A 27,475-nucleotide genomic window follows, 5' to 3' on the forward strand; every position below is an offset into this window, starting at 1 on the left:
TCCCTCCCCAGCTCTCCTGGAGCCCTTCAGGTCCTGGCAGGCTGCTCTGAGGTCTGCCTGGAGCCTTCTCTTCTCCAGGCCGCACAGCCCCAACTCTCCCAGCCTGGCCCCACAGGGGAGGGTCTGCAGCCCTGATACTAGAATTCCAGCAATCCACAGCCTGTGGCAAGGGCTATGATCTCCTTTCTAATACAGATCTCTTTTCAGTTTCTCGAGAGAGCTTCCCAGCTGGTGTTTTTTTAACTCCAAATACGGTGACAGAAGCCATGGCCAAAGATTCTCAGCCTTCTTTGGATTTGGCCAGTGCCACCAGCGGAGAGAAAGTGGTCACTGCACAGGTACTGGGGAGTGGTTACAAGTCCAAGAGCTGGAACTTTTTTTGTATTGCTTAGTGTCTCAGCAGCAGTAATGTCCTGATGATGTGCTCTGACTGCATGTTCTCAGGAAAATGGGAAGGCAGCTGATGGCCAAACAACAAATGAAGTACTTGGACCACAAAGACCCAGGTCTAATTCTGGAAGAGAGCTCACAGATGAGGTATGGTGGTCTGTACATCATAATGCAATCTGGTACTTGATTATAGTTTCATAGTTTCATTCAGGGTTGGAAGGGACCACAAGGATCATCTAGTTCCAACCCCCCTGCCATGGGCAGGGACACCCCACACTAGATCAGCCTGGCCACAGCCTCATCCAGCCTGGGCTTAAACACCTCCAGGGACAGGGCCTCGACCACCTCCCTGCACAACCCATTCCAGGGCTTCACCACTCTCATGGGGAAGAACTTCCTCCTCACCTCCAGCCTGAATCTCCCCACCTCCAGCTTCATTCCATTCCCCCTAGTCCTATCACTCCCTGAGATCCTGAGCAGTCCCTCCCCAGCCTTCCTGTAGCCCCCTTCAGATCCTGGAAGGCCACAATTAGGTCACCTGGGAGCCTTCTCTTCTGCAGACTGAACAGCCCCAACTCCTTCAGTCTGTCCTCATAGGAGAGGTGCTCCAGCCCTCTGATCATCCTCCTGGCCCTTCTCTGGACACCTTCCAGCACCTCCACATCCCTCTTGTAATAGGGGCTCCAGAACTGGAGGCAGTACTCCAGGTGGGGTCTCCCCAGAGCTGAGTAGAGGGGGAGGATCACCTCCCTCGACCTGCTGGCCACACTTCTCCTGATGCAGCCCAGGATCTGATTGGCTTTCTGGGCTGCAAGTGCACACTGAGAGCTCCTGGTGAGCTTCTCCTCCCCCAGCACCCCCAAGTCTCTCTCCTCAGGGCTGCTTTCCAGCCAGTCCCTGCCCAGCCTGGATTTGAGCCTGGGATTGCCTCGACCCAGCTGCAGGACCCTGCCCTTGCTCTTGTTGAACCTCATGAGGTTGGCTTGTGCCCACCTCTCCAGCCTGTCCAGCTCCCTCTGGATGGATCCCTTCCCTCCAGCCTGTCTGCTGCACCACACAGCTTGGTGTCATCAGCAACCTTGCTGAGGGTGCACTCAATGCCACTGTCCATGGCACCCACAGAGATGTTGAACAAGACAGGTCCCAGGACTGATCCCTGAGGGACTCCGCTTGTCCCTGGCCTCCACCGGGACATGGAGCCATGGACAGCCACTCTTTGGGTGCAGCCATCAAGCCAGTTCCTTATCCATCTAGTGGTCACCCATCACACCCATGTGTCACCAGCCTGGAGACCAGGATATGGTGCGGGGCAGTGTCGAAGGCTGTGCTCAGGCCCAGGCAAACAACAGCAGCTGCTCTCCCCTCAGCTATTGATGTTGTCACCTGTTCAGAGAAGGCCACCAGGTTGGTCAGGCAGCACTTGCCCTTGGCAAAGCCATGCTGACTGTTCCCATTCACCTCTTCACTATTCTTCTGAGCCAGCAGTGCCTCCAGGAGGATCTGCTCCATGATCTTTCCAGGCACAGAGGTGAGACTGCCTGGCCTGGAGTTCCCTGGTTCCTCCTGCTTACCCTTTTTGAAGATGGGGGCAATGTTTCCCCTTTTCCAGTCTGTTGGATGAATTGGAGTAGTCACAGAATGTTAAGGCTTGGAAGGGATCACTGAAGGTCATCCATTCCAACCCCTCTGCCACAGCAGGGTCACCCAGGGCTGGGCACACAGAACACATCCAGGTGGGTTTGGAAAGGCTCCAGAGCAGGAGACTCCACAGCCTCTCTGGGCAGCCTGCTCCAGGGCTCAGCAGCTTCACAGGGACAAAGGTTTCCCTCTTGTTCCCCTGGCACCTGCTCTGCTCCTGTTTGCCCCCAGTGCCCCTTGTGCTGTCCTTGGACAACTCAGAGCAGAGCCTGGCTCCAGCCCTGCACATCTTTATCCCCAGCCATGAGGGCAGCCCTCAGGCTCCTCTGCTCCAAGCTCCAGCCTGGAGATGTTCCTCTATCTGCAGCATCTCTGTGGCTCTGTGCTGTACTCTCTCAAGCAGTTCCCTGAGCTCCTTCTTGACCTGAAGGGCCCAGAGGTGGACACAATGTTCCAGCTGTGGCCTCAGCAGGGCAGAGTAGAGGAGCAGGAGAACCTCTCTGACCTACTGACCACAGCCCTTCCAACCCACCCCAGGAAGCCCTTGGCCACCTTGGCCGCAAGGGCACATTGCTGGCTCATGGTCATCCTTCTGTGCACCCCCACGTGCCTTTCCCCTATGCTTGCTCTCCTAACAGGTCAGCCCCCAACCTATACTGGGCCATGGGGTTGTTCACAGTCACTTCTTGTGCTCCACTACCTTCTGTGACAAGGGATACAAATAGCAGTAGTGGCAGGCTGGCTTTGTCCACCTGAGCACTCTGGTCCCGCAGTCATGTGTGGGATTGGCCTTTGCAAGTGGGAGCTCTGATGGTATCAGTTGGTGTTTCTAGCTGTGCAAACACATGGCAAGACATCAGTGTGAGGGAATTCCAGCAACCTTGGTGCTTTGTCATGCATCTGAAAGGGGGAGGAGCCACTAAGAGAATAAATTTCCTGGTATTAAAAAGTACTTTCTCCCATTAGTAGCTTCTGTTATCCCTGATGATGTTGCCTGGGTGCTGCCAGCTCTCATTTTTATTGATCACTTGCAGCTTTTCTCACTGTTGCTGGCAGCTCTTCATGTTTATGAATGCTGAAAAATCCCTTTCCCTTTCTGTACTACCAGTGACCTCTAAATGCTTTTTCTCTACGTAAAAGTTGTCTTGGGCTACAACTGTGAGTACAGCTGAAAGGGGAAGGCTTCAGTGTGTGTGCATCCCAGAATTACCTAGACTGGGAAACACCTTTAAGATCTTCAAGTCCAGTCATTAGCCTTACTCTGCCAAGTCCTTGACTAAACCACTCCCTAAGCACTACATCTAGCTGACTTCTAAATCCCTTTACCACCTCCCTGGGCAGCCTGTGCCAATCCCTCACTGCTCTTGCATCAAAGACCTTTTTCCTCAACTCCAACCTAACCCTCCCCTGGCACAATTTCAGGCCATTTCCTCTCATCCTATCACCTACTAGGTAGAAGAGACCAACCCCCACTTCACTGCAACCTTCTTCCAGAGATTTGTAGAGAGGTCTCTCCTCAGCCTCCTCTTCTCCAGACTAACCAACCCCAGTTCCCTCAGCTGCTCCCCCCCAACCCTTTCCCAGCTCTCTTGCCCTTCTGTGGACCTGCTTCAGCCCCTCAATGTCCTCCTTGGAAAGAGGGACCCAGAATTGAGCCCAGGACTCACTAGTGCCCATTAGAGGTCCTGCTCACCACACTATTGCTGATCCAGGCCAGGATGCTGGTGGCCTTCTTGGCCACCTGGGCACACACTGGCTCCTGGTTCCATTGCGTGCCAATCAGTACCCCCAGGTCTTTCTCTGCTGGGCAGTTTCCAGCCACCCTGCCCCAAGCCTGGAGCCTCCATGGGGTGATTGTGACCCAAGTGCAGCACCCAGCATCACATAGCATGTTTGATGGTAGCATGGACAGTGTCAGGCAGTGGCTGATGTCTCTACAGCTGCATTTCTGGTTTATGAAAGTGAAGCTTGTGAGGAGGTGCAGCTGTCCCTCTGCGTGGGTGGTTGGTGCGCCAGCGTGCTGAAGGCAATGTCAGCTTAAACTGGGTCTTTGTAAAATGAACCTGTAGTGAGCTACAGAAGACCAGGGGAGTTCTGTTTTGCTCTGAGCTTTGGAGACCAATGGAGTAATTTGGATTTCACATCTTCTTTTTTTCCACAGGAAATTCTAGCAAGTGTCATGATCAAAAACCTTGACACAGGTGAAGAAATCCCCCTGAGCTTGGCAGAAGAGAAGCTGCCCACGGGGATTAATCCCCTGACCCTGCATATCATGAGGAGGACTAAAGAATATGTCAGGTATGAACGCTGAGAGCTTTCAGCTCTTTGAGCCCCTTGCTCTCCTGGCTTTCACACACATGGAGGCTGCTCTTATGTAGGTAAGGAGAGTCCCAATCCATCTGTCTGCTTCCCAGTTGTCTGTGAACTGGGCTGGTAGCTGAACATTTTTAAGTTAACTGGGAATTAAGTTAGCTGCCTTTGTTGCAGGAGAATGCCATCTTGTCCTCTCTCTCTTTGTGTTCAAGTGAGTTTTAACTCTCAGCCGCCTCTGGAAAAGAGCTGAGAGGCAGGAGAGAAGTAGTGACAGGGCCATAAAAAGCCAGCTCTGTGTTGTGGGAACTCAGGTCATTAGAGACATGCACACACATCAGCTACAGGGAAGAGAGAGTCTTCTATCTCCACCTTCCCCATACACAAATGATAAGCCATTTAAAAACTGTGCCCTTCAAAAGCAGCTCTGGCCTGGAAGGAGTAGTTGTGGAGCTCTGAGAGTTCAAGCGTGTAAGTCAGACAAAGCTGTGGAGGTTCAGAGTGTCTTTTTGTAGACCCAGAGGAGTGACTGAGGAAAAACAGGCAAGCCTTCAAGCACACAAACCCTCCTTTGGGTCTCTTCCCAACAAGCCAGAGCTCTGCTCTGAAAGTATCTCAGACAATAGATACCACTTGGAAGTGAATATTTCTACATTTCCCCACAAACTGAACCCTCTGCTACTTTTCTCCACAACAGCTGAGTGGGAAATGAATGTAATAGCTCAGCTCTGATAGCTGGCTCATGCTGAATTCTGAGGGCTGACACATCAGATATTCAAGGTGAGGCTCAACGAGGCCCTGGGCAGCCTGGTCTAGTTGAGGATGTCCCTGCTGACTGTGAGGAGGTCAGACTGGATGATCTTTGGAGGTCCCTTCCAGCCTGGACCATTCAATGATGCTATGAAGTTACTCAACAAGCCAGTAGCTGTATCAGTGTCTGATTCAGTAGACTGCTCCTCTGAAGACACGTTGCCATCAGTACAGCTGAGGTTTCCCTGCACTTAAACCAGAGAAATGTCTAAAGCTCTCTTAAAACTGAATCTGTTTGTCAGCGTGGCTAGGAAAAACCAGTTCCTTAATGCTCAGGAAGGCTTGTCAGTGGGGTGGGTTGATACAGCAGACATGGGGACATGCTCTGCATTGTTCTGTTGGCATTGAAAGCAAAATTCTGTTTCAGAATGAAATGCTGTTATTTAATTTGATCTGTGGAAAGCAAGGTATGAGGACAAGGTGACATGTTCCTGGTCCTGTAATGTATTTGGTCTGCTTTTGTCTTGCAAAGCCTCACAATGAGCTTAAAGTGGGGGAAGAGAAGACTCCATGGGGACTGCAGAGCAGCCTGAAGGGATCCTCCAGGAAAGCTGCAGAGAGACTTTTCCTGAGGGTGTCTAGAGACAGGCCAAGGGGGAATGGTTTGATGCTGAGGGAGAGCAGGGTTAGACTGGAGCTGAGGAAGAAGTGAGGGTGGTGAGGCTCTGGAACAGGTTGCCCAGAGTGGTTGTGGATGCCCCCTGCCTGGAGGTATTTAAGGGCAAGCTGGAAGAGGCCTTGGGCAACCTGGGCCTGCCCATGGCAGGGGGGTGGAGTAGATGATCTCTGAGGTCCCTTCCACCCTGAGCCATTCTGTGGTTTGTCAGAGTAATGAATCTGGTGCCCAGACACTGGGAGCAGTTTCAGTATCATGGTGCCCAAGAACTGAAATATCTCTTTCATTGCTTGGTGCCATAGCCATGTTTTTCCAGTGTGTTACATGCAGAAATAGAGGTTGCTCCTAAAGTGCAGCTCCTGCTTCCCTGGTGTGCAGTGAGTTGAGCTCCACTGTGGTCTGTGCTAACCACTCCCTTCTGCATGTCCCAGCAACGACGCGGCGCAGTCTGACGACGAAGACAAAATGCAGGCACAGCAAACTGACACTGATGGAGGGAGGCTGAAACAAAAAACGTAAGATGCTGTTTCATACTCTGCAAAGAACAGGCAGGTTTGGTTTTCCTAAGCTGGAGCTGCCCTTCTGACCTCTGAACAAGTTCCCTTTCTAAGTACAAGTGAAGCCTGAATTTGCACGAGGCTGTTGCTCTGCAGCTGAACTGGGCTACACCCAAAGCAGGCTGAGCAGCAGCACAGGGAGGGGATTCTGCCCCCCTGCTCTGCTCCCCTCAGACCCCACCTGCAGCACTGCCTCCAGTTCTGAGGCCCCCAGCACAAGAATGATCTGGAGCTGCTGGAGAGGTTCCTGAGGAGGCCACAGAGATGATCAGAGGGCTGGAAAATCTGTGCCATGGGGACAGGCTGAAGGAGTCGGGGCTGTTCCGCCTGAAGAAGATAAGTCTCCAGGGAGCCTTCTCCAGGGAGACCTCAGAGCAATCTTCCAGGACCTGAAGGGCTCCAGGAGAGCTGGGGAGGGACTTGTGACAAGGGCTGGGAGTGCCAGGCTGAGGAACAATGGCTTTGAGCTGGGAGAGGAGAGACTGAGAGTGGAGATGAGGAAGAAATTGTTGAGAGTGAGGCTGGGGAGACTCTGGCACAGGCTGCCCAGGGAGGCTGTGGCTGCCTCCTGCCTGGAGGTGTTCAGGACCAGGCTGGATGAGGCCTTGAGCAGCCTGTGCTGGTGGGAGGGGTCCCTGCCCATGGCAGGGGGCTGGAACTGTATGGTCTTTGAGGTCCCCTCCAACCCAAACCATTCTCTGATGATACATGCCTGCAGGCAAATTAAGTGCTGACTTCAAGAAGCAGTAAAGAGCTCTGCAAACCACTTGTATCGATGCACAGTAGTAAGAAATGAGAGTTCCCCAGTGTTCAGCGTTGGAAAAGCTCCCTTGCTTTTTCAGGACCCAGCTAAAAAAGTTCCTTGGGAAGTCTGTGAAGCGAGCGAAGCACCTGGCGGAAGAGTACGGTGAGCGCGCTGTCAACAAGGTGAAGAGCGTCCGGGATGAAGGTGAGGGACACCCAGCTGAGCTCAGCTGCTTTGTCTTGCTTTTGTTGTTACTGCAGTACCTCCTTTATCTTCAATTTGCCAGAAATCCAAGCCAGCCCTACACTGCTGGATTCTCCCACTGTGCTGTTGATGCTTGCAGCTTGGTGTAGGCTTTGTGAGATCCAGGGGGTATGAGGATCGATTCTTGTAAAGCAGTAGTTGAGAGACCTTCCCAGCTCTAAGCTTTGTTGTCCTGATAGGGAGTTGTCTGGATATCAGAAGGTGAGCATTTTTGGAAGGTTATTCCATCAAAGGTAGAAGTGGGGTTCTCTACAGGCACCTGGGGTGGATTAGAAGGACTGTGGTGAGTAGGTTCAGAGAGGTACTCCTCCCCCACTGCTCTGCCCTGCTGAGGCCACATCTGGAATATTGTGTCCAGTTCTTGGCCCCTCAGGTCAAGAAGGAGCTCAGGGAACTGCTGGAGAGAGTCCAGCACAGAGCTGCTGCAGGCAGTGCAACATCTCCCTGTGAGGACAGCTGAGGGAGCTGGGGCTTGGAGCAGAGGAGCCTGAGTGACCTCATGGCTGGGGATAAAGATGTGCAGGGCTGGAGCCAGGCTCTGCCCTGGAATGTCCAAGGACAGCAACAAGGGGCACTGGGGGCATGGGAACAGAAGGGAAACCTTTGTCCCTGTGAGGGTGCTGAGCCCTGGAGCAGGCTGCCCAGAGAGGTTGTGGGGTTTCCTTCTCTGTAGACTTTCAAGCCCTGTCTGGAGGTGTTCATGTGCTCTGCCCTGGGTGACCCTGCTCTGGCAGGGGGGTTGGAGTCAATGATCTTTCAAGGTCCCTTCCAACCCCTAACATGCTGTGGTTGTCTTTTCTGAAAACCAGTGCCACCATTCAAATTATCACAGTCTCACAGTATCACAGTCTCACAGTATCGCTTAGGTTGGAAAGGACCTCGAGGATCATCGAGTCCAACCTATCAACACAGACCCCATGACCAGACCATGGCACCAAGTGCCACATCCAATCTCCTCTTGAACACCTCCAGGGTCGATGACTCAACCACCTCCCTGGGCAGCACATTCCAATGACGAATGACTCGCTCGGTGAAGAACTTCCTCCTCACCTCGAGTCTGAACCTCCCCTGGCGCAGCTTGAGACTGTGTCCTCTTGTTCTGGTGCTGGTTGCCTGGGAGAAGAGGCCAACCCCTTCCTGGCTACAACCTCTCTTCAGGTAGTTGTAGAGGGCAATGAGGTCTCCCCTGAGCCTCCTCTTCTCCAGGCTAAGCAACCCCAGCTCCCTCAGCCTCTCCTCACAGGGCTGTGCTCAAGGCCTCTCCCCAGCCTTGTTGCCCTTCTCTGGACACCTTCAAGTCTCTCAATGTCCTTCTTAAACTGAGGGGCCCAGAACTGGACACAGGACTCAAGGTGTGGCCTAACCAGTGCTGAGCACAGGGCACAATGACTTCCCTGCTCCTGCTGGCCACACTATTCCTGATGCAGGCCAGGATGCCCTTGGCCTTCTTGGCCACCTGGGCACACTGTTGGCTCATATTCAGGTGGCTGTCAATCAGCACCCCCAGGTCCCTCTCTGTTTGGCAGCTCTCAGCCACTCTGACCCCAGCCTGTAGCTCTGCCTGGGGTTGCTGTGGCCAAAGTGCAGCCCCTGGCACTTGGACTTGTTGAATGCCATCCTGTTGGCCTCTGCCCATCTGTCCAGTCGGTCAAGGTCCCTCTGCAGAGCCTTTCCACCCTCTAACTGACTAACATCTGCCCCTAACTTGGTGTCATCTGCAAACTTGCTGATGACTGACTCAATGCCCTCATCCAGATCATCAATGAATATGTTGAAGAGGACAGGGCCCAGCACTGATCCCTGGGGCACACCACTGGTGCCTGGCTGCCAGCTGGCTGTGGCACCATTCACCACCACTCTCTGGGCTCAGCCTCCAGCCAGTTCCTAACCCAGCACAGAGTGTAATGGTCCAATCCACGGGCTGACAGCTTAGCCAGCAGTTTGCTGTGGGGGACAGTGTCAAAGGCCTTGCTGCAGTCCAGGCAGACCACATCCACAGCCTGCCCCACATCCACCAGGCAGTCACCTGATCATAGAAAGAGATCAGGTTGGAGAGGCAGGATCTGCCCTTCCTGAATCCATGTTGGCTGGACTCATTATCATTTAGCTTCAGCTCCTGTTCAATGATTTCCCATCTACAGGTGAGTTCTCCTCTTTGTCTTTCATCAGTGTTGTTTCAGAGATCTGACACTGCCACAGAGCCTCTGCACTTCGGCATCTTGAGTTGCCAGTGGCTGTTTGCTCCAGCTCTTTTGCCTTTCTTCATGTGCAGATCATGAGGCCACTTCAGGGTGTTTGGGCAGGAGAAAGCAATGTGATGATTATCAGCACACATTAAAGTGATAGAAAGCACTTAGGGCAGGATGTGCTAAATGTTAGACCCAGTGCAAAGGAAAGGGCAGGACAGCAATGGACAGCAGCTCTTGGTTTGAGTCTTCAGTCTTTGGACTCACTGCAGCCTAAACTTAGTGTAGATGGAAGGGCCTCTACTGGAACCAGTGCTGTTCAGTGCTTTCACCAGAGATGTGGATGGTGATACTGAGGTACTCTCAGACAGTTTGTAGATGGCACCAAGCTGAGTGGTGCAGTTGATAAGACTGAAGGACTGGGTGGAGCCATCCAGAGGGACCTGGACAGGCTGCAGAGGTGGCTGAGGAGAACCTCAGGAGGTCAAATAAGGCAAAGTGCCAAGTCCTGAACATGGGGCAGGGCAATCCTTGAAACCAACCCATGCTGGGGGTGGTGAGATTAAGAGCAGCCCTGCAGAGAAGGCCATGGGGGTACTGGTGGGGGAGAAGCTGGGCAGGAGCCAGCACTGGGCACTGGCAGCACAGAAGGCCAAGGGCAGCCTGGGCTGCATCCAAAGCAGTGTGGCCAGAGCTGGAGAGAGGATCCTGCCCCTCTGCTCTGCTCTGGGGAGACCTCACCTGCAGGGCTGTGTCCAGCTGTGGAGGCTTCAACACAGGAAGGACCTGGACCTGAAGGAGAGAGTCCAGAGGAGGCCACAAGGCTTGCTGGAGCACCTCTGCTATGGGCACAGGCTGAGGGAGTTGGGGCTGCTCAACCTGCAGAAGAGAAGGCTCCAGGGAGACCTCAGAGCTGCAGTTCACTATCTGCAGGGGAGCTGCAGGCAGCTGGGGAGGGACTGTTCAGAAGGAGCTGTGGGATGGAAAACTGTCTGTGAGGTCGTGAGTTCAAGCCTGCAGTGGGCAGTAGTGTCCTCCCTACTCTAATCATGAGGTCTTCCAACTTTAGTGATACTGATAGGACAAGGGACAAGGGTTTGAAAGTGGAGCAGGGCAGAGGTAGGTTGGCCATCAGGAGGAAGCTCTGCACAGGGAGGGTGGTGAGACACTGGCACAGGCTGCCCAGGGAGGTGCTTGAAGCTCCATCCCTGGACACATTCAGGATCAGACTTGATGTGGCCATGAGCAACCTGCTCCAGCTGGAGATGTTCCTGCTGCCTTCTGGGGGCTTGAACAAGATGCCCTTTGAGGATCTCTTCCAACCTAATGAAATCTGTGAATATGTTTTTAGACCTTGATGTGACAACCATCTTGCTTTGCTTTAAGATCTTAACATTTCCTGTGAAAATTTGCTGATTCAGGACTGATCTGCTTTCAGCAAGTATGGTCAGATGTTTTCAGTGAGTGATGAAATGTGAGCTGTGATTCACACTACTGAATTTTGTTTTAGTCTTCCATACAGATCAGGATGATCCCTCTTCCAGTGATGATGAGGGGATGCCATACACAAGACCAGTGAAATTCAAAGCAGCACATGGCTTCAAGGGACCTTATGATTTTGAACAGATCAAAGTTGTTCAGGATCTCAGTGGAGAGCATATGGTAGGTCTGAAATTGCAGCTGTGGGTTTTGCTGCATTTCTTCAGCCTCAGATTCAGCTTTTTGTCTCCTCCAGAAATTGCTGTCAGATTTTATTCTTCCTGAGGAGCAGTTTCACTCTAGAGAATAATATTCTGGGCAGAAATGAAACTTTGGCTGGTCTGGTCAAATCTTCATTGAAAATAAACTCAGAACTCTGTAGATACTCAGGGAAGAAGAGGAGGCTGAGGGAGAGACCACCTTCTTCTGTCCAATTCCCTGAAAGCAGGTTGGAGCCAGGTGGGTGCTGGTCTCTTCTCCCTAGTAACAAGTGATAGGGGAAGAGGAAATGGCCTCAGATTGTACCAGGTGAGGTTTGACTGAGTATTATAAGAGACTTCTTCCCTGAAAGGGTTCTCAAAGGCTGGAACAGAGCTTCCCTTGAAGAGCTTTGGTATTGGGAGGTATTGGTTTCTTGGTTCCTGCAGTCAAAAACTGAGACAACAGCTTCCCATCATTAAGCCTTGGGCTAAGGATAATAACCTACAGCAATCAGTTCAGTGACTGAAGAGATGGTGAGAAACTACCTGCATCACTGCCTCCAGTCCCGGTGCCCCCAGCATAGGAGGGACTTGGAGCTGCTGGAGAGGGTCCAGAAGATGATCAGAGGGCTGGAGAGCTTCCCCTATGAGGACGGGCTGGGAGAGTTGGGGCTGTGCAGCCTGGAGAAGAGAAGGCTCCAGGGAGACCTCAGAGCAGCCTGCCAGGACCTGAAGGGCTCCAGGAGAGCTGGGGAGGGACGTGTGACAAGGGCTGGGAGTGCCAGGATGAGGAACAATGGCTTTGAGCTGGGAGAGGAGAGATTGAGCCTGGAGATGAGGAAGAAATTGTTGAGAGTGAGGCTGGGGAGACTCTGGCACAGGCTGCCCAGGGAGGCTGTGGCTGCCTCCTGCCTGGAGGTGTTGAAGGCCAGGCTGGATGAGGCCTTGAGCAGCCTGTGCTGATGGGAGGGGTCCCTGCCCATGGCAGGGGGCTGGAGCTGGATGAGCTTTAAGGTCCCTTCCAACCCAACCCATTCTGTGAATCTAGGATTGCTTTTCCTTGTTTCAATCTACCTTTTACTTGAGCTGTGGTGTTGTGTATACATCCTCAGTCTTGTGAGTTGACATTGCAGGAAGGTTTTTTGGGGTGAAGGTCCTTTCTGTAACCTCAACTCTGCTCTCTGCATTTTGCCAGGGCGCTGTTTGGACAATGAAGTTTTCTCACTGTGGTCGCTTGCTCGCCTCTGCAGGCCAGGACAATGTGGTCAGAATCTGGGTCTTAAAGAATGCTTTTGACTACTTCAATAACATGAGAATGAAGTACAACACAGAAGGTATCTTGATCTGCATCTGCCTGGAGCTCGAAAGCTCCTGAAGTTGTAGCTCTTTGGGAGCAGAGAGCTGACTGTGGTGGTTCTGCCTCTTTTCTAGGCCGTGTCTCTCCCTCCCCCTCTCAAGAGAGTCTGAACTCTTCCAAGTCTGACACCGATGCAGGGGTAAGCTCACTGTGTGCTGGTGGGGAGGAGTGGGGCACTGCTAGTACCAGTTCTTACTGGCCCTGGCCCTTCTTCTGTGAGCAGTGATGATGTTTGTTAGCTTCCCCAGCCAGCATTTGTCTTCTCTGTGTCCTTCCCTGGCAGATCTGCAGCGGAGTTGATGAGGACCCCGATGATAAAAACACTCCCTTCCGTCAGAGACCCTTCTGCAAGTACAAAGGGCACACAGCAGACCTGCTTGATCTGTCTTGGTCTAAAGTAAGGCTCCTTCCTACAGGCCAGGCAGCTTTCCTGGGCTGTCAGTGGGTTCTGCCTTTCACAGTATCAGTTCTGTGGATGAATTTCTTGGACTTGTCAAATGAAAATCTGTCTTTAAAAAAATCATGAAAGAAGGCAGAGCAAAAGGCAACCTGACCCAGATTACCCCCAGCTGGGAGCCATTGCAGCTGTGCAGTTAAATTCTGCAGAGAGGAGGAATTGCCACTGAGCTCTATCATTTCTGGTTTAAGGTTCCCCCTTTTCTTGTCTTCATGATCCTTGGCTATGCCAAGTGTACTGATGCAGAGCTGCTGAATGTGGACAGAGATCTAAACCTCAGGGAAGTACCTTGCAAAATGTTTCACATGCAGCTGCTGCACTTCACTCTCCACTTGCAAGCACAGCTGTAATTTAAAGAACACTCTGGCTGATGGATGTGAAGCAGGAGAGATCCTCACCCCTTCTCTGAAGCTTAGAATCATAGAATCAATAAGGTTGGAAAAGACCTCAAAGATCATCAAGTCCAACCTGTCACCCAGTACTTCCTGACAACTAAACCATGGCTCCAAGTGCCTCATCCAAGCCTCTTTTGAACACCTCCAGGGATGGTGACTCCACCACCTCCCTGGGCAGCACATTCCAATGGCCAATCTCTCTTGCTGGGAAGAACTTTCTCCTCACCTCCAACCTAAACCACCCCTGGCACAGCTTGAGACTGTGTCCTCCTGTTCTGGGGCTGGCTGCCTGGCAGAAGAGACCACCCCCCACCTGGCTACAACCTCCCTTCAGGGAGTTGGAGAGAGCAAGAAGGTCTGCCCTTGAGCCTCCTCTTCTCCAGGCTAAGCAGCCCCAGCTCCCTCAGCCTCTCCTCCCAGGGCTGTGCTCCAGACCCCTCCCCAGCTTTGTTGCCCTTCTCTGGACACCTTCCAGCATCTCAACATCTTTCCTAACTGAGGGGCCCAGAACTGGATACAGGACTCAAGGAGTTCTTGAGGGCTGCTACCCAGGGGACTCTCCAAATAAGTTTCTTAAACAGGCTGAAGTTTGCCCTCCGGCAGTCCAAGGTGAGGCTAGTCCAAGGTTAGTGCTCCTCCCTATCTCCCTGCATTTTGATAACTCCACTAGCTCATGGTGGCTGCACCCTAGACAGCCTCCCACCATCACCTCTCCCACCAGCCCTTCTCTATTGCAGAACAGCAGGTCAAGCAGAGCCTGTCCCCTGGGAGGCTCGCTTAACAGCTGTGTCAGGAAGCAGCCCTCCAGGTGCTCCAGGAACCTTCTGGACTGCCTCCTCCCTGCTGAATTAAGTTGCCAGCAGATATCAGGCAGATTAAAATCACCTGCAAGGACAAGATCTGATGATCTCGAGACAGCCTCCAATTGCTTATAGAATATTTCATCTGCTTCCTCCTCCTGGTTGGGTGGTCTGTAACAGACTCCAACCAGGATGTCAGATTTGTTAGGCTGCCCTCCGATTTTAACCCACAGGCTCTCAACCCTTTCATCCTCAACCTCAAGTTCTGTGGCATCTAGTGATTCCCTAATGCACAGAGCCACCCCTCCTCCTCTTCTCCCTCACCTGTCTCTCCTGCAGAGCCTGTAACCCCCCAGTGCAGTGCTCCATCATGTGAATTGTCCCACCATGTTTCTGCACTGGTAATTGCATCAGAGTTTTCCTGGTGGACCAAGACTTCCAGTTCCTCTTGACTGTTACCCATACTGTGTGCATTGGTGTACCTGCACTTCAGCTGGGCTGCTGATTTCTCAGTTAACCCTAATTTATGTCCCACTCTCTCCTCTCCAGAGAGACTGGTTTCCTCACCCACCCCCTTCAGACCTAGTTTAAAGCCCTCCCAATGAGCCCTGCCAACTCCAGTGCTAGAGCCCTCTTTCAAGATAAATTCACCCCACCTAGGTCCAGCAGGTCAGGTGCAGTAAAAGTTGCCCCTTGATCAAAGCTTGTTCTGCTGTTTCTTCCTTGAATAGTTCATTACTTTCATAGGATCACAGAATGTGTTGGGCTGGAAGAGACCTCCAAAGCTCATCCAGCCCAACCCCCTGCACTCAGCAGGGACATCCTCCACTGGAGCAGGTTGCTCAGAGCCCTCTCCAGCCTGACCTGGAATGTCTCCTTGGGCAACCTGTTCCAGTGCTCAACCACCCTCTCTGTTAAAAACTTGTTCCTCACATTCAACCTCAATCTGCTCTGCTCTCATTTCAAACCATTGCCCCTGGTCCTGTCCCTGCAGGCCTTTGGTTCAGTCTCTCTGCAGCCTTCATGTAGACCCCCTTTGGGTACTGGAAGGCTGCTTTAAGGTCTTCCCTGAGCCTTCTCTTCTCCAAATCAGCCCCAAATCCCTCAGCCTGTCCCTATAGCAGAGGTTCTCCAGCTCCCTGATGATCTTCTTGGCCCTCCTCTGGATTCTCTCCATCAGGTGCATGTCCTTCTCTGGGGGGCCCTCAACACAAGATGCAGTACTCTGGGTGAGGTCTCACCAGAGCAGAGAGGCTCTCCATCTGATGGCCACACTTTCCAAGTATTTACTTTCTCTGGGATTCTTCCAGAAATCTTTCTGTAACTGAGCATCAGTTGTATGAAAAGCACCAATCAAGTTCAATAAAAGAATTGAGCTGAAGGTTTCAACTGTTGAATCTCATGGCAATGAAGAACATGGTTAAGGCTTTACCAAACAGTGTCTGTGTTTTCTGTTACTGTTGTCTGTTAATAATCATGGGATTGTTTTGCTTCACAGAATTACTTCTTGCTTTCTTCTTCCATGGACAAAACTGTCAGATTATGGCACATATCAAGAAGAGAATGTCTTTGCTGTTTCCAGCACATTGACTTTGTCACTGCTATAGCCTTCCATCCACGGGTAAGTGTCAGCAGCCTCTTCTTCTGGAGAGGCAGAGCTGGAAATCAGAGCAATTCTTCCCCTTTATTTTCAATTGGAGAAATATAATTGCATGAGAGAGTTTGTGCACTGCAGAAACCTCCCTGCTGGAACCCCTGGTCACAGACTCACCAAATGCATTGGGTTGGAGAGGACCCTCAAAGGTCATCTTGTCCAACCCCTCTGCAGGCAGCAGGGACACCTCCAACTTAGATTGCTTAGGACCACATCAAGTTTGACATGGAATGTTTCCAGGAATGGAGCCTCCACCATCTCCCTGGGCAGCCTGTTCCAGTATTTCACTGCTGTCATTGTGCAAAACTTCCTCCTAAATCTCCAACCTTAATCTCTCCTCTCCCAGCTCAAAGCCATTGTTCCTCAGCCTGGCACTCCCAGCCCTTGTCACAAGTCCCTCCCCAGCTCTCCTGGAGCCCTTCAGGTCCTGGCAGTCTGCTCTGAGGTCTGCCTGGAGCCTTCTCTTCTCCAGGCTGCACAGCCCCAACTCTCCCAGCCTGGCCCCACAGGGGAGGTTCTGCAGCCTCTGCTCATCTTTGTGGCCTCCTCTGAAGCCTCTCCAGCAGCTCCAGGTCCTTGTGCTGTAATTTTAACTCGGTCTTTTTAGCATTCTTAACTATTGAAATGAACTGTCCTCGTGTTCGGGAGGTTCTGGAGAGGAGATGTGGTGGGGGAGGTTTTAAGGAGATTCTCCACCCCTCTGCTCTGCCCTGGTGAGGCCACACCTGGAATATTTCATCCAGTTTTGGGCTCCCCAGCTCAGGAGGGACAGGGATCTGCTGGAGAGAGTCCAAGGGAGGGCTCCAAGGATGCTGAAGGGACTGCAGCACTGCCTGGGGAGGAGAGGCTGAGAGCCCAGGGGGTGTTCAGTCTGGAGAGGAGAAGTCTTTCAATAGCTGAGGGCTGGGGTTCAAGAGGGAGGGGACAGGCTCTGCTCAGCTGCACCTTGGGATAGGCCAAGGGGTAGGGGATGGAAACTGCAGCACAGGAGGTTCCGCCTCAACAGCAGGAGGAACTTCTGCACTGTGAGGCTCACAGAGCCCTGGAGCAGGCTGCCCAGAGAGGTTGTGGAGTCTCCTTCTCTGGAGCCTTCCCAGCCCTGTCTGGATGTGTTCCTGTGGGACCTGTGCTGGATTCTCTGCTCCTGCTCTTGCAGGAGGTTTGAACTTTATCTTTGGAGGTCCCTTCCAACCCCTAACATCCTGGGATGCTGTGAGACCAAGCCATGATTCACAGAATTAGCCAGGTTGGAAAAGACCTCAGAGCTCATCAAGTCCAACCTATTACCTAACACCTCCTGACAACTAAACCGTGGCTCCAAGTGCCACATTCAGTCCTTTTTTGAACACCTCCAGGGATGGTGACTCCACCACCTCCCTGGGCAGCACATCCCAAGGGCCAATCTCTCTTGCTGGGAAGAGCTTTCTCCTGGCCTGGAGCCCAGGCCTCCCCGGCACACTGACGCGGTGTCTGCCTGCAGGACGACAGGTACTTCTTGAGTGGCTCCCTGGATGGGAAGCTGCGACTCTGGAATATTCCTGACAAAAAGGTGGCCCTATGGAACGAGGTGGATGGGCAGACAAAGCTGATCACAGCAGCCAACTTCTGCCAGAACGGGAAGTACGCCGTGATCGGCACCTACGACGGGCGCTGCATCTTCTATGACACCGAGGTGAGCACCGCCGCGGGCTCCGGCCTCGGCCCGCGGCTCAGCCAGGCTGCAAAGCTCTGCTTTGGGAAAGAGCAAGAAACAAATCTCTCAGGAGGTGAAGCCAGAGGAATTTTTTCCCTATGGTCCTTTCAAATCAGGATGTGTTTCGAATGTCTTTTCAGCACCTCAAGTACCACACCCAAATCCACGTGCGTTCCACCAGGGGCAGGAATAGAGTTGGAAGGAAAATTACTGGCATTGAACCCCTGCCTGGAGAGAACAAGGTACTGTCTTTAAGTGTAGCTTTGGCTCTGATACTTCTACCTAATGCTTGTGTTCAGTCTTGTTTGTAGTCACTGACTTAGACTGAAGTAAAAAATGAGCTCTGCTCTTTCCTGGGTTAGATTAATCCAGTGCTGAGTAGTGGGGAACTAGGCAATTTCCTGACCTAATGCTCTGATTAATGGGAGGGTGGAGAAATGCTTACTGGTCAGAGAATGGTTTGGGTTGGAAGGGACCTTAAAGATCATTAAGGACGTTAAAAATAATCAAGGATCTTAAAAACCATTAAGGGGGACCTCAGAGCTGCCTTCCAATACCTGAAGAGATCCTGCAGGAAGCTGCAGAGAGACTTTTGGTGAGGGGGCCTGGAGCCAGGCCAAGGGGGAAGGGTTTGGAGCTGAGGCAGAGCAGGGTTAGAGTGGAGCTGAGGGAGAACTTCTTCAGTGTGAGGCTGGGGAGACTCTGGCACAGGCTGCCCAGGGAGGTTGTGGGCACGCCCTCCAGGTGTTCAGGCCTAGGCTGGATGAGGTCTTGAGCAACCAAGTCTAGTTTTGAGACAGCAATTGGCCCTGGTGGCCAAGAAGACCAATGGGATCCTGGGGTGCATTAAGAAGAGTGTAGCCAGCAGGTCGAGGGAGGTTCTCCTTCCCTTCCACTCAGCCCTAGTTAGACCACATCTGGAGTTCTGTGTCCCCTTCTGGGCTGCCCAGTTCAAGAGGCACAGGGAATTACAGGGGGGAGTCCAATATAAGTTACAAGGATGCTGAAGAGACTGGAATATCTGTCTAATGAGAGGCTGAGAGGGGATCTGATCTGTATCTACAAATATCTGCAGGGTGGCTGTCAGGATGGAGCCAGGCTCTGCTCAGTGATACCCCCTGATAGGACAAGGGGCACTGTGAGGGTGTTGGAGCCCTGGAGCAGGCTGCCCAGAAGGGCTGTGGAGTCTCCTCCTCTGCAGATCTTCAAAACCTTCCTGGAATGTGTCCCTGGGTGACCCTGCTCTGGCAGCGGCGTTGAACTGGGTGATCTCTGGAGGTCTCATCCAACCTCTGCCATTCTTGTGGTTGTGTGAAATGCTCCCATTCTCATCCAGCAAAGAACATGCTGTTGAATGTTAAGCTGATAATCTGAAGCTGTCATTTGTCCATAAAGGTTCATGGATGCTGTAGGGTCAGCAGCTGGCTTTAGCAGAGCAGATCACCAGCTGCTACCACCTCTGTTGTACCCTTACCAATGGCACAGAAATGCCAAAGACCTGCAGAAGCTTCAGAAATCAATGGTGCCTTTGGGTTTGCAGCATATGCTGTGTTGGCATCTTAGGAGAGGTGAGAAAACCTAGCATGGTTTCAGGAACTTTTTGGAAAGCAAAGAGGGAGTTCTGTATTCTGGTGGTGAAGGTGTCCTGAGAGCTGTCCCAGTCTTGTTGCTCAAATGACCAGGTGAGCAGAGGTCAGGAATTGAGTGCTACTCTGCTGTGCTCTTCCTGGTGTCACTTGGAGGCTTACTGCTCACCTCCAGGTTACTCCACTTCCAAGGCACCATGACAGGGCTGCTCAGCTGAGTGTTCTTAGGCCTTCTGACAGCCTTTTCGTAGACTGCTCTGCTCTGGTTCATTTCAGATGTCTGGAATAAGTGGAAAAGAAGCAGACTCACCTCAGCCAAGGAGAGCCCAGGTTGTTTATATAGCAGCTAACAGCCTCCGGGCAGCACTTCCTGACTGAGGCAATCACAGAATCATTTGGGTTGGAAAAGCCCTTTCAGAGCATCCAGTCCAACCATTCTCTAGTTCTGCCAAGGCTGCTGCTAAACCATGGCCCTCAACACCACATCTTTGCCTCTTTGAAACACTTCCAGGGATGGGGATTCAGCCACCTCCCTGGGCAGCCTGGCTTTCAGAACCCTTTTGCTCAAGAATTTTCTTCTAATATCCAGCCTAAACCTCCCCTGGGGCAACTTGAGGCCAGTTCCTCTCATCCTATCATTTCTTAGTAGGGAGAAGAGACCTCCCCCACCTCTCTCCAACCCCTGAGATTGGAGACAGACATTCCCCTCACTAGAATAGCTCCATTATTGTGCACTGTGCTCCACAATACCCTCTGCAGACTGATGAGTGCTCTGAGGCCACATTCCAGTGCAGTAAGGAGCAGCTGTTCTGCTTCACACCAGTCAGGATCTTCTAGACACTGAAGCTGGGTTCTGTCTGACAGAAGACAAAGAGAGGAAAATGTCACTGTTACAAATCTTGTTCTGCTTCTTTGGGGCTCTCCTTGGTCTGTATAACTTTTAAAACTCAACTGGAGTTCTGACTGGCTCTGGTGCTCCTTCTTGGGCATGCTAATGGCTTCCACTCCTAAACTCTTGTTTGTTTCCTTTTTAGATACTAGTGACATCCAATGATTCCAGAATCAGGCTGTATGACCTCAGAGATCTCTCTTTATCTATGAAATACAAAGGTTATGTCAACAGCAGCAGCCAAATCAAAGCCAGCTTTAGGTAAGATAGCCTGGTCCCAGTGGCATGGTTGGGTTTGGGAGGTGCTGTGGCTGTAGCCCAGGGGCTCGCTCTTGTTTGAATCATCTGTGTGCCTTGGCATGAGGATGAGCCACTCAGTTGTCACTTGGCTCACAGCACCAAGGGAAATAAAGGTTCTGCTGCCTGTGTTTAGCCCACATCTGGGGACTGAACTCCAGCAGCTGCTCTGTCACCTGGTGATGCCTCCTCTGCAGAGAAGGGGCATCAGGAAAAGGAGAGAGGACCCTCACAGGTTGAAATAAAAATGGATTCAGTGAAAGAGCCAAACCAATACTAATGTCTGTCTAAGGTATACAGAGTTACAGACATCCCAGAGTCCTGAAGGAAGTGGCTGATGTAGTTGCCAGGCCACTCTCCATAATATTTGAGAAGTCCTGGCAGTCAGGTGCAGTCCCTGGAGACTGGAAGAAAGGAAACATCACAGCCATTGTTAACAAGGGTAGAAGGGGGTACCCTGGGAACTGCCTCATCTCTGTATCTGGGAAGATCATGGAACTGACCCTCCTAGATGTCATGCTGAGGACAGGAAGGTGATTCAGGACAGCCAGCATGGCTTTGCTAGGGGCAGGTCCTGCTTGACTAACCCTGTGGCCTTCTATGATAAAATGACTATGGCAGTGGATAAGGGACAGCCTCTAGATGTGATCTGTCTGGACTGCTCCTAGGCCTTTGACACTGTCCCCACCACATCCTGCTGGCCAGCTTGGAGAGATGTGGATTTGCTGGGTGGATGTTCAGTGGGTCAGGGACTGGCTGGATGGCCACATCCAGAGGGTGGTGCTCAGTGGCTCCAAGTCCAGCTGGAGAGCAGTGGCAGTGGTGTCCCTCAGGGGTCTGTACTGGGACCTGTGCTGTTCAGTATTTCTCTCAGTGCTGTAGAGGGAGGGATCCAGGCACCATCAGCAGGGTGCAGATGGCACCAAGCTCTGTGGTGCTGTTGATCCACCAGAGGGACAGGATGGCATCCAGAGGGACCTGGGCAGGCTGGAGAGGTGGTGCCCAGGTGAAGCTCCTGAGGTTCAACAAGAGCTCTGCACCTAGGCTGGAACAGTCCTCACTGTCAGTACAGGCTGGGGGAGGAGGTGAGAGAAAGCAGCCCTGAGGAGAAGGGCTTGGGGGTGCTGGGGGGGGAGAAGCTGGCCAGGAGCAGGCAGGGTGAGACTGCAGCACAGAAGGCAAATCCCAGCCTGGGCTGCATCCAGAGCAGCACTGCCAGAGCCCCAGAGAGGTGATTCTGCCTCTTTGCTCTGCTCTGCTGAGACCTCACCTACAGTGCTGTGTGCAGCTCTGGAGCCCTCAGCACAGGAAGGACCTGGAGCTGATGGAGAGGGTCCAGAGGAGAGCCATGAACATGCTGAAGGAGTTAGAGCAGCTCTGCTCTGGGGTCAGGCTGAGGGAGCTGGGGGTGTTCAGCCTGGAGAAGAGAAGGCTCTGGGGAACATTTCAATACCTGCAGGGGCTCCAAGAAGGCTGCAGAGGGACTGTTCCCAAAGGCCTGCAGGGACAGCCCCAGGGGCAATGGTTTGAGATGAGAGCAGAGCAGATTGAGATTGGATGTGAGGAACAAGTTCTGCCCCAGGAGGCTGCTGGAACACTGCAGCAGGCTGCCCAGGGAGGTGGTTGAGGCTCCATCCCTGGAGATATTCAAGGTGAGGCTCAATGAGGCCCTGGGCAACCTGATCTAGTTGGGGATGTCCCTGCTGACCTTGTGGAGGTCAGACTGGATGACCTTTGGAGGTCCCTTCTGGCCCAGACCATTCTATGATTCTATATTAAACCCAGCAAAGGTACAGTGTTCACAAGAAATGGGAAAAGAGTCTTTGGAGGCAGGAGGAGGAAGAGCAGAATCAAGCAGGAGGCTCAGCTCTCCTCAGCAAACTTCCCTTTTCACACTGAGTGTGATGCTGCTGGTCTGGCTCTCACCTGTGGCCAGCTCCAGGCACTGTCCTCGCTGACTTGGAGCTGCTGATGGCCTGCAGCCCATGGGTGGTCTGGGATTCCGTCCCAGCAGTGCCAGGACACTGCCTGTGATCAGGGAGGTTGTGTGCAGGAGTGAATCCTCCTGTCCTGCCAGCACAGTGCAAGTCTGTTACTGCTGCTGAAATGCAGGAGCTCTGCCAGCACTGCTGGGGCTGCTTCCCCATTTCCCCCATGCCTTGACTTCTGTCAGCTGGTGGTGTGGATGTGTTGGTCACTCTGTCAGGAAACAGCCTGCAAATCTGAGCTGGAATCCTCCTTCCTGTGCTAGCCTAAGATGCTTTTCTGAGTTTCTTACTGGCTCTGTCCTGGAAATTCTGGGCTTTAAGCAAGTGAAAGAGAAGGAGTAGAGGGAGAGGAGCATCTGCCCTGTTCCTTCTGAGGCTTGCAGAGACTGCAGGGGAAGAATGCCTGTTTTCTGGGTTGTCTGTTTAACCTGAATGTTGGAGCAGAGGAGGGCAGCAGTGCCTCAGGAATGATGTCTTGATGGTCAGTTTTTGGTCTCTGAAAGCATCTTAAACCCAGTGCTTCACAGAATGGCTGAGGTTGGAAAGGAGCTCAGGAGGTCATCTTGTCCCCTTCTCAGGATTAATTTCCCAAATGAAGTCATCATCAAGAATGGCCAGCAAGGGGCAGGGAGGGGATTCTGCCCCTCTGCTCCACTCTGCTGAGACCCCACCTGGAGCTCTGGGTCCAGCTCTGGAGCCTCTGTGCCAGGAAGGCTCTGGAGGGGCTGGAAGGTGTTCAGAGAAGGACCACAAGGAGGAGCAGAGGGCTGGAGCTGCTCTGCTCTGGAGACAGCCTGAGGGAGTTGGGGTTGTGCAGGCTGGAGAGGAGAAGGCTCCCAGGAGACCTTCTGGTGGCCTTCCAGGACCTGCAGGGGGCTCCAAGCAAGCTGGGGAGGGACTTTTGAGGGTGTCAGGGAGGGATAGGACTGGAGGGGATGGAGCAGAACTAGAAATGGGGAGATTGAGATTGGATGTTAGGAAGAAGTTGTTGCCCAGGAGGGTGGTGAGAGCCTGGCAGAGGTTGCCCAGGGAGGTGGTGGCAGCCTCCTGCCTGGAGGTGTTTGCAGCCTTGAGCTCCCTTCTAGCCCTGACAGTTCTGTGAGTCTATCTCTACTTGCAGGGCTGGAGCATAGTTAGCACCAGAGTTCAGCAGCGTGGCATAGTGATGAAGCAGGTAACTTCAATACCCTGAGCTGGCTTAGCAGGTACTGTTTGCCTCTGTCAGTGTGCATTGTGTGCTTCTCTGGCCACAGTCACACTGAATGCCTCTCATCTTCCACCTCTGTGGATTTTTTGGGTTTGGTGACTGGATTGTGAGCAGTTCCTGCTGCAGAGGCTCAGGTGTTCACACAGTTCCCAGACTCAAGCAGTTGCAAAGTGCACTTGCAGACAATGCCATCTTCTTGTTGTTGAGTGGAGCTGTCAGACTAACCCTTGTGCATGCTCCAGCTGCAGGAGAAGAGCTTCTCTGTGCTCCTCAGGAGGGCTGGTTTGGCTTCAGGAGCCTGCATGCACATTCATTGAAGCACTGTGGATGTCTCTGAGTCACTAAAATAAGGGATCCCTTTGAGTTGTGCTCTTGGAAAGCTGCAAGCCAAGCTGAGTGGTTACCTGAGCAGCTAAGAAGTGTCACCTTTGTCTTTCTTTGCCTCTTTAGCCATGACTTTACCTACATTGTAAGTGGCTCAGAAGACAAATATGTTTATATTTGGAGCACATACCACGACCTGAGCAAGTTTACATCCGTCAGGAGAGATCGGAATGACTTCTGGGAAGGCATTAAAGGTAAACAGCAGCTTTTGCTCTCAGCTTCAGCACAGCTTGTGGTTTCAAACAGGAGTCATTGGTCTCCTGGTTTCTATTTGCCCAGCAGTGCTGTTTGTTTAGTTTGAACATGCTATTAGCAAGATGCTTTACCCTTGGGGGTTTTCAGGGAGGGGTCTGTCAGAGAAACTTGTCCACAGGATGGATGCGTGGGGGGGATGGCAAGAGTCAGGGTGGCTAAGAATTGGTCCCCCTTCAGCCAGAGACTCTGAAGGAGTGGAATGCTGGCATAGCTCAATTGGCACAGCTTCATTTTAGAAGTGTAGCAATGGATAATAATGCTGCTGATGGTAATAGTGCAGCTCTCGTGTCCTCCTCTCACAGAGCTGTGGGGACTTGCAGGGCCATCTTTCTATCAAACATGTTTTGGAGCTCTTGCCATTTCTTCTGGGGCACTTAGAGGAAATTCTGAGATCCCTAAAACCTAATAAACCTTACAGGTTATAAAAACCTTATAGGTTATAGAAACCCTAATAGGTCATAAAGCCTTACAAAGGCTTAATAATTAATTCCTCCTCAAATGCTGAGCTTCATTGGTGCCCCCGGCACTGGGGTGCTTGGGTGTTTGCCTTCCATGCATGCCTGCTCTTGCCAAGTGAAGCGCCCCTTGGAAGAAGGTAGCCACAGCTGGGTTGTCTCCCTGCAGCACACAATGCAGTGGTCACCTCTGCCATCTTTGCTCCCAACCCTGGCTTGATGGTGGCACTGGAAACGGCTGAAAAGCAAGAAGCTGAAAGCAAGGGAGAAGATTCTGAAGCCTCAGATACCATACCCTCTGGTAGGTGTTTTGGATGAGCTCTGCTTGAGGAGGAAAAGATTCTGAAGAATACTTGCAGTGTGGGAGGGGGATGCTCTTGAGATGATAAAGCCTTGCAGTGGCAGCAGGAGGATCTGTTTCTTCCTCAGCAGCTGAATGCTTTCACAGCTGCTGCATTCTTAGATCCTGAGAGAGTGGAAGTGAGGGCCACAGCTGCTGTACTCTCTACTTGAGGATTACTCCTTTTACATTTGAGCTGTTAGGAGGTAGAGCTGTTGTGGTGGTAGGGCCATAACAGCTGTACCAACATATAATGACAAAGCCCTTTCCTGAGGATACAGGATCATGGAATTGTTTGGGTTGGAAAAGGCCTCCAAGATCATCAGCCCAACCCCACCATGGCCACTAAACCATGGCCCCAAGTGCCATGGCCACAGGGTTCTGGAACACCTCCAGGCATGGGGACTCCACCATCTCCCTGGGCAGCCTCTGCCAGTCCCTGACCACTCTGGCACCAAAGACATTTTTCCTTCTCTCCAACCTAACCCTGCCCTGGCATAGTATCAGGACATTTCCTGGCCTCCTATCACCTGATACCAGGGAGCAGAGCCCAACCCCCAGCTCACTGCAACCTCCTCTCAGGGAGCTGCAGAGAGCAATGAGCTCTCCCTCAGCTTCTTCTTCTCCAGGCTGAACACCCCCAGCTCCCTCAGCTGCTCCTTCCCAGCCCTCTTCTCCAGACCCTTCCCCAGCTCTCTTGCCCTTCCAGATGTAGATGATGTTGAGGGGTTGGCTAGATAAAAAGGATGTAATAGAGGGAGAAGTGTCTTAATGAGAGCTTGATGATGATGATGATCAAGGAAGGCTGCAGAGGAAATTTTCATCAGAGTGTCTGGAGCCAGGCCAAGGGGGAATGGTCTGAAGCTGAGGCAGAGCAGGGTTAGAGTGGAGCTGAGGGAGAAGTTCTTTCAGTATCAGGGTGGTGAGACTCTGGAACAGGTTGCCCAGGGAGGGTATGGATGCTTCCTGCCTGGAGGTGTTGAAGGCCAGGCTGGATGAGGCCTTGGGCAACCTGGGCTAGTTGAGAGGTGTCCCTGCCCATGGCAGGGGAGTTGGTGTAGAGATCTCTGAGGTCCCTTCCAGTGTGAGCTAATACAGAATCACAGAACTGTCAGGGCTGGGAGGGACCTAAAGGATCATCCAGTTCCACCCCCCTGCCATGGGCAGGGACACTTCACATTATAGCAGGTTGCTCAGAGTCACATTGTGATTCTATGTTGTTATTACTTTTATTTCATGAACTAAGAGTTTCTTCTCTTCCCTTCTTAAGGAGCTCTGAAGACAGATCACACAGAAGTGCTTTTATCAGCTGACTTCACTGGAGCAATCAAAGTCTTCATTAACAAAAAGAAATGTGCATTTTAATTGGCCTGCAGCTGCCAGCAGAAAGCTCTAGGACTGGGGGATTGCAGCTCCAGAAATAATGTGGGCAGAAGCCAAGGGTCTGATGGAACAACGTTACAGGCTGGTTTGGTTGGGAATCTTTGTTTTAAGGCTACTCAAATGGTGGATCCTGGGAGAGCAGTTTCTACCTGTTGACACCTGGCCCTGTAGAATAGGAAGGAATTGGAAGAATAACCCTGCCAAGCATTAGGCTCTGAACTTCCTACAGAGGAGGGAAGAAAGAGGGGGAAGTGGGGGGATGAAATGGGGGGTTGGGGTAACGGTGCACAGCTGTCCACACTGCAAAGTATTCCCATGGGTGTGTGCACTCATCTGGATGCATGGCAAAGGATTTCCGCGGTGCTCGTGGCCACTGGATGTCAGAAACGGGGCTGGGGAGGGGAAGGTTTGGAGCCATGGCTGGAAAAATGCTAAATGTTCTACCCTGCTCCTTGCTCAAAATTCCACCTGAGAGAGACCTGGAATTTGCAGTAGCTGCTGCTCTGTTGGTCAGGAGTTTGGGCTTCTGCAGGTTTTTGATAGGTCGTCAACCAACTGTAAATGTTTTTATAACTCTTTCAACTTCAGGAGGTGAAACCTTTTTTGTTATTGTTGTCTTTTAATTGTTGTGGACTTGAGATTCCTTTCTTATATAGAATTTTATCTTTGGTTGGGGTTTTTTTTTTTTGGCACACTGAAGCACAATACTTGTGTAAAAAAAACCAACAGCAAACAAATTCTCTCATTCCTTCTTCATGGGCACCAGGATTATATTCACCTTGCAGAGCAAATTTAAGCTGCATTAGGAAAGTTCTTCTGTTTTACAACTCTGTAAAATAAAACTGTTTACATTTTTTTTTTTAAGCATTGTAGCTTAAAAGTTTTAAGTTCTTCTGTTTTTGTTTAGTGCCACAGGATTTTGAAAGCCTTTGTAAATATTGGTATAAAACACCTATGAAGTAACATCCTGGGCATCACAGCCCAGGAAATTGTTATTGATGGTCAAGTGTTTCACAGATGGATCATTAAACTTGGTCACACACTTGGGAAATTGTTGCTTCTTTTCCATTTGAATTCCTACCTTCACTTTTTGGGTTCTGTCGTTTCTTGGAGTGGTGCTGTCAGGACACTAGAGGGAGA

General features: G+C 51.8%; 1 protein-coding gene across 1 annotated transcript in view; it reads left to right on the top strand.

Moving 5' to 3' along the window:
* LOC137453887 (WD repeat-containing protein 44-like) overlaps window positions 1-26,597 on the top strand; it is a 47,324-nt gene extending 20,727 nt beyond the window's left edge. Inside the window, exons 5-20 of the mRNA XM_068163563.1 lie at window positions 208-338; window positions 445-537; window positions 4,190-4,326; window positions 6,196-6,279; window positions 7,164-7,270; window positions 11,027-11,178; window positions 12,391-12,529; window positions 12,627-12,691; window positions 12,836-12,949; window positions 15,703-15,825; window positions 17,339-17,530; window positions 17,692-17,793; window positions 20,172-20,287; window positions 23,969-24,096; window positions 24,782-24,913; window positions 26,223-26,597. Of these exons, the coding sequence (XP_068019664.1) occupies window positions 208-338; window positions 445-537; window positions 4,190-4,326; window positions 6,196-6,279; window positions 7,164-7,270; window positions 11,027-11,178; window positions 12,391-12,529; window positions 12,627-12,691; window positions 12,836-12,949; window positions 15,703-15,825; window positions 17,339-17,530; window positions 17,692-17,793; window positions 20,172-20,287; window positions 23,969-24,096; window positions 24,782-24,913; window positions 26,223-26,317 (1,910 nt within the window). The 3' untranslated portion in view covers window positions 26,318-26,597. The remainder of the gene's footprint in view (window positions 1-207; window positions 339-444; window positions 538-4,189; window positions 4,327-6,195; window positions 6,280-7,163; window positions 7,271-11,026; window positions 11,179-12,390; window positions 12,530-12,626; window positions 12,692-12,835; window positions 12,950-15,702; window positions 15,826-17,338; window positions 17,531-17,691; window positions 17,794-20,171; window positions 20,288-23,968; window positions 24,097-24,781; window positions 24,914-26,222) is intronic.
* The last annotated feature ends 878 nt before the right edge of the window (window positions 26,598-27,475 follow it).

Source organism: Melanerpes formicivorus, unplaced genomic scaffold (assembly GCF_026170545.1).
Source record: "Melanerpes formicivorus ecotype bairdi unplaced genomic scaffold, bMelFor1.0.p_v2 SCAF_73, whole genome shotgun sequence".
Classification (NCBI taxonomy): domain Eukaryota; kingdom Metazoa; phylum Chordata; class Aves; order Piciformes; family Picidae; genus Melanerpes; species Melanerpes formicivorus.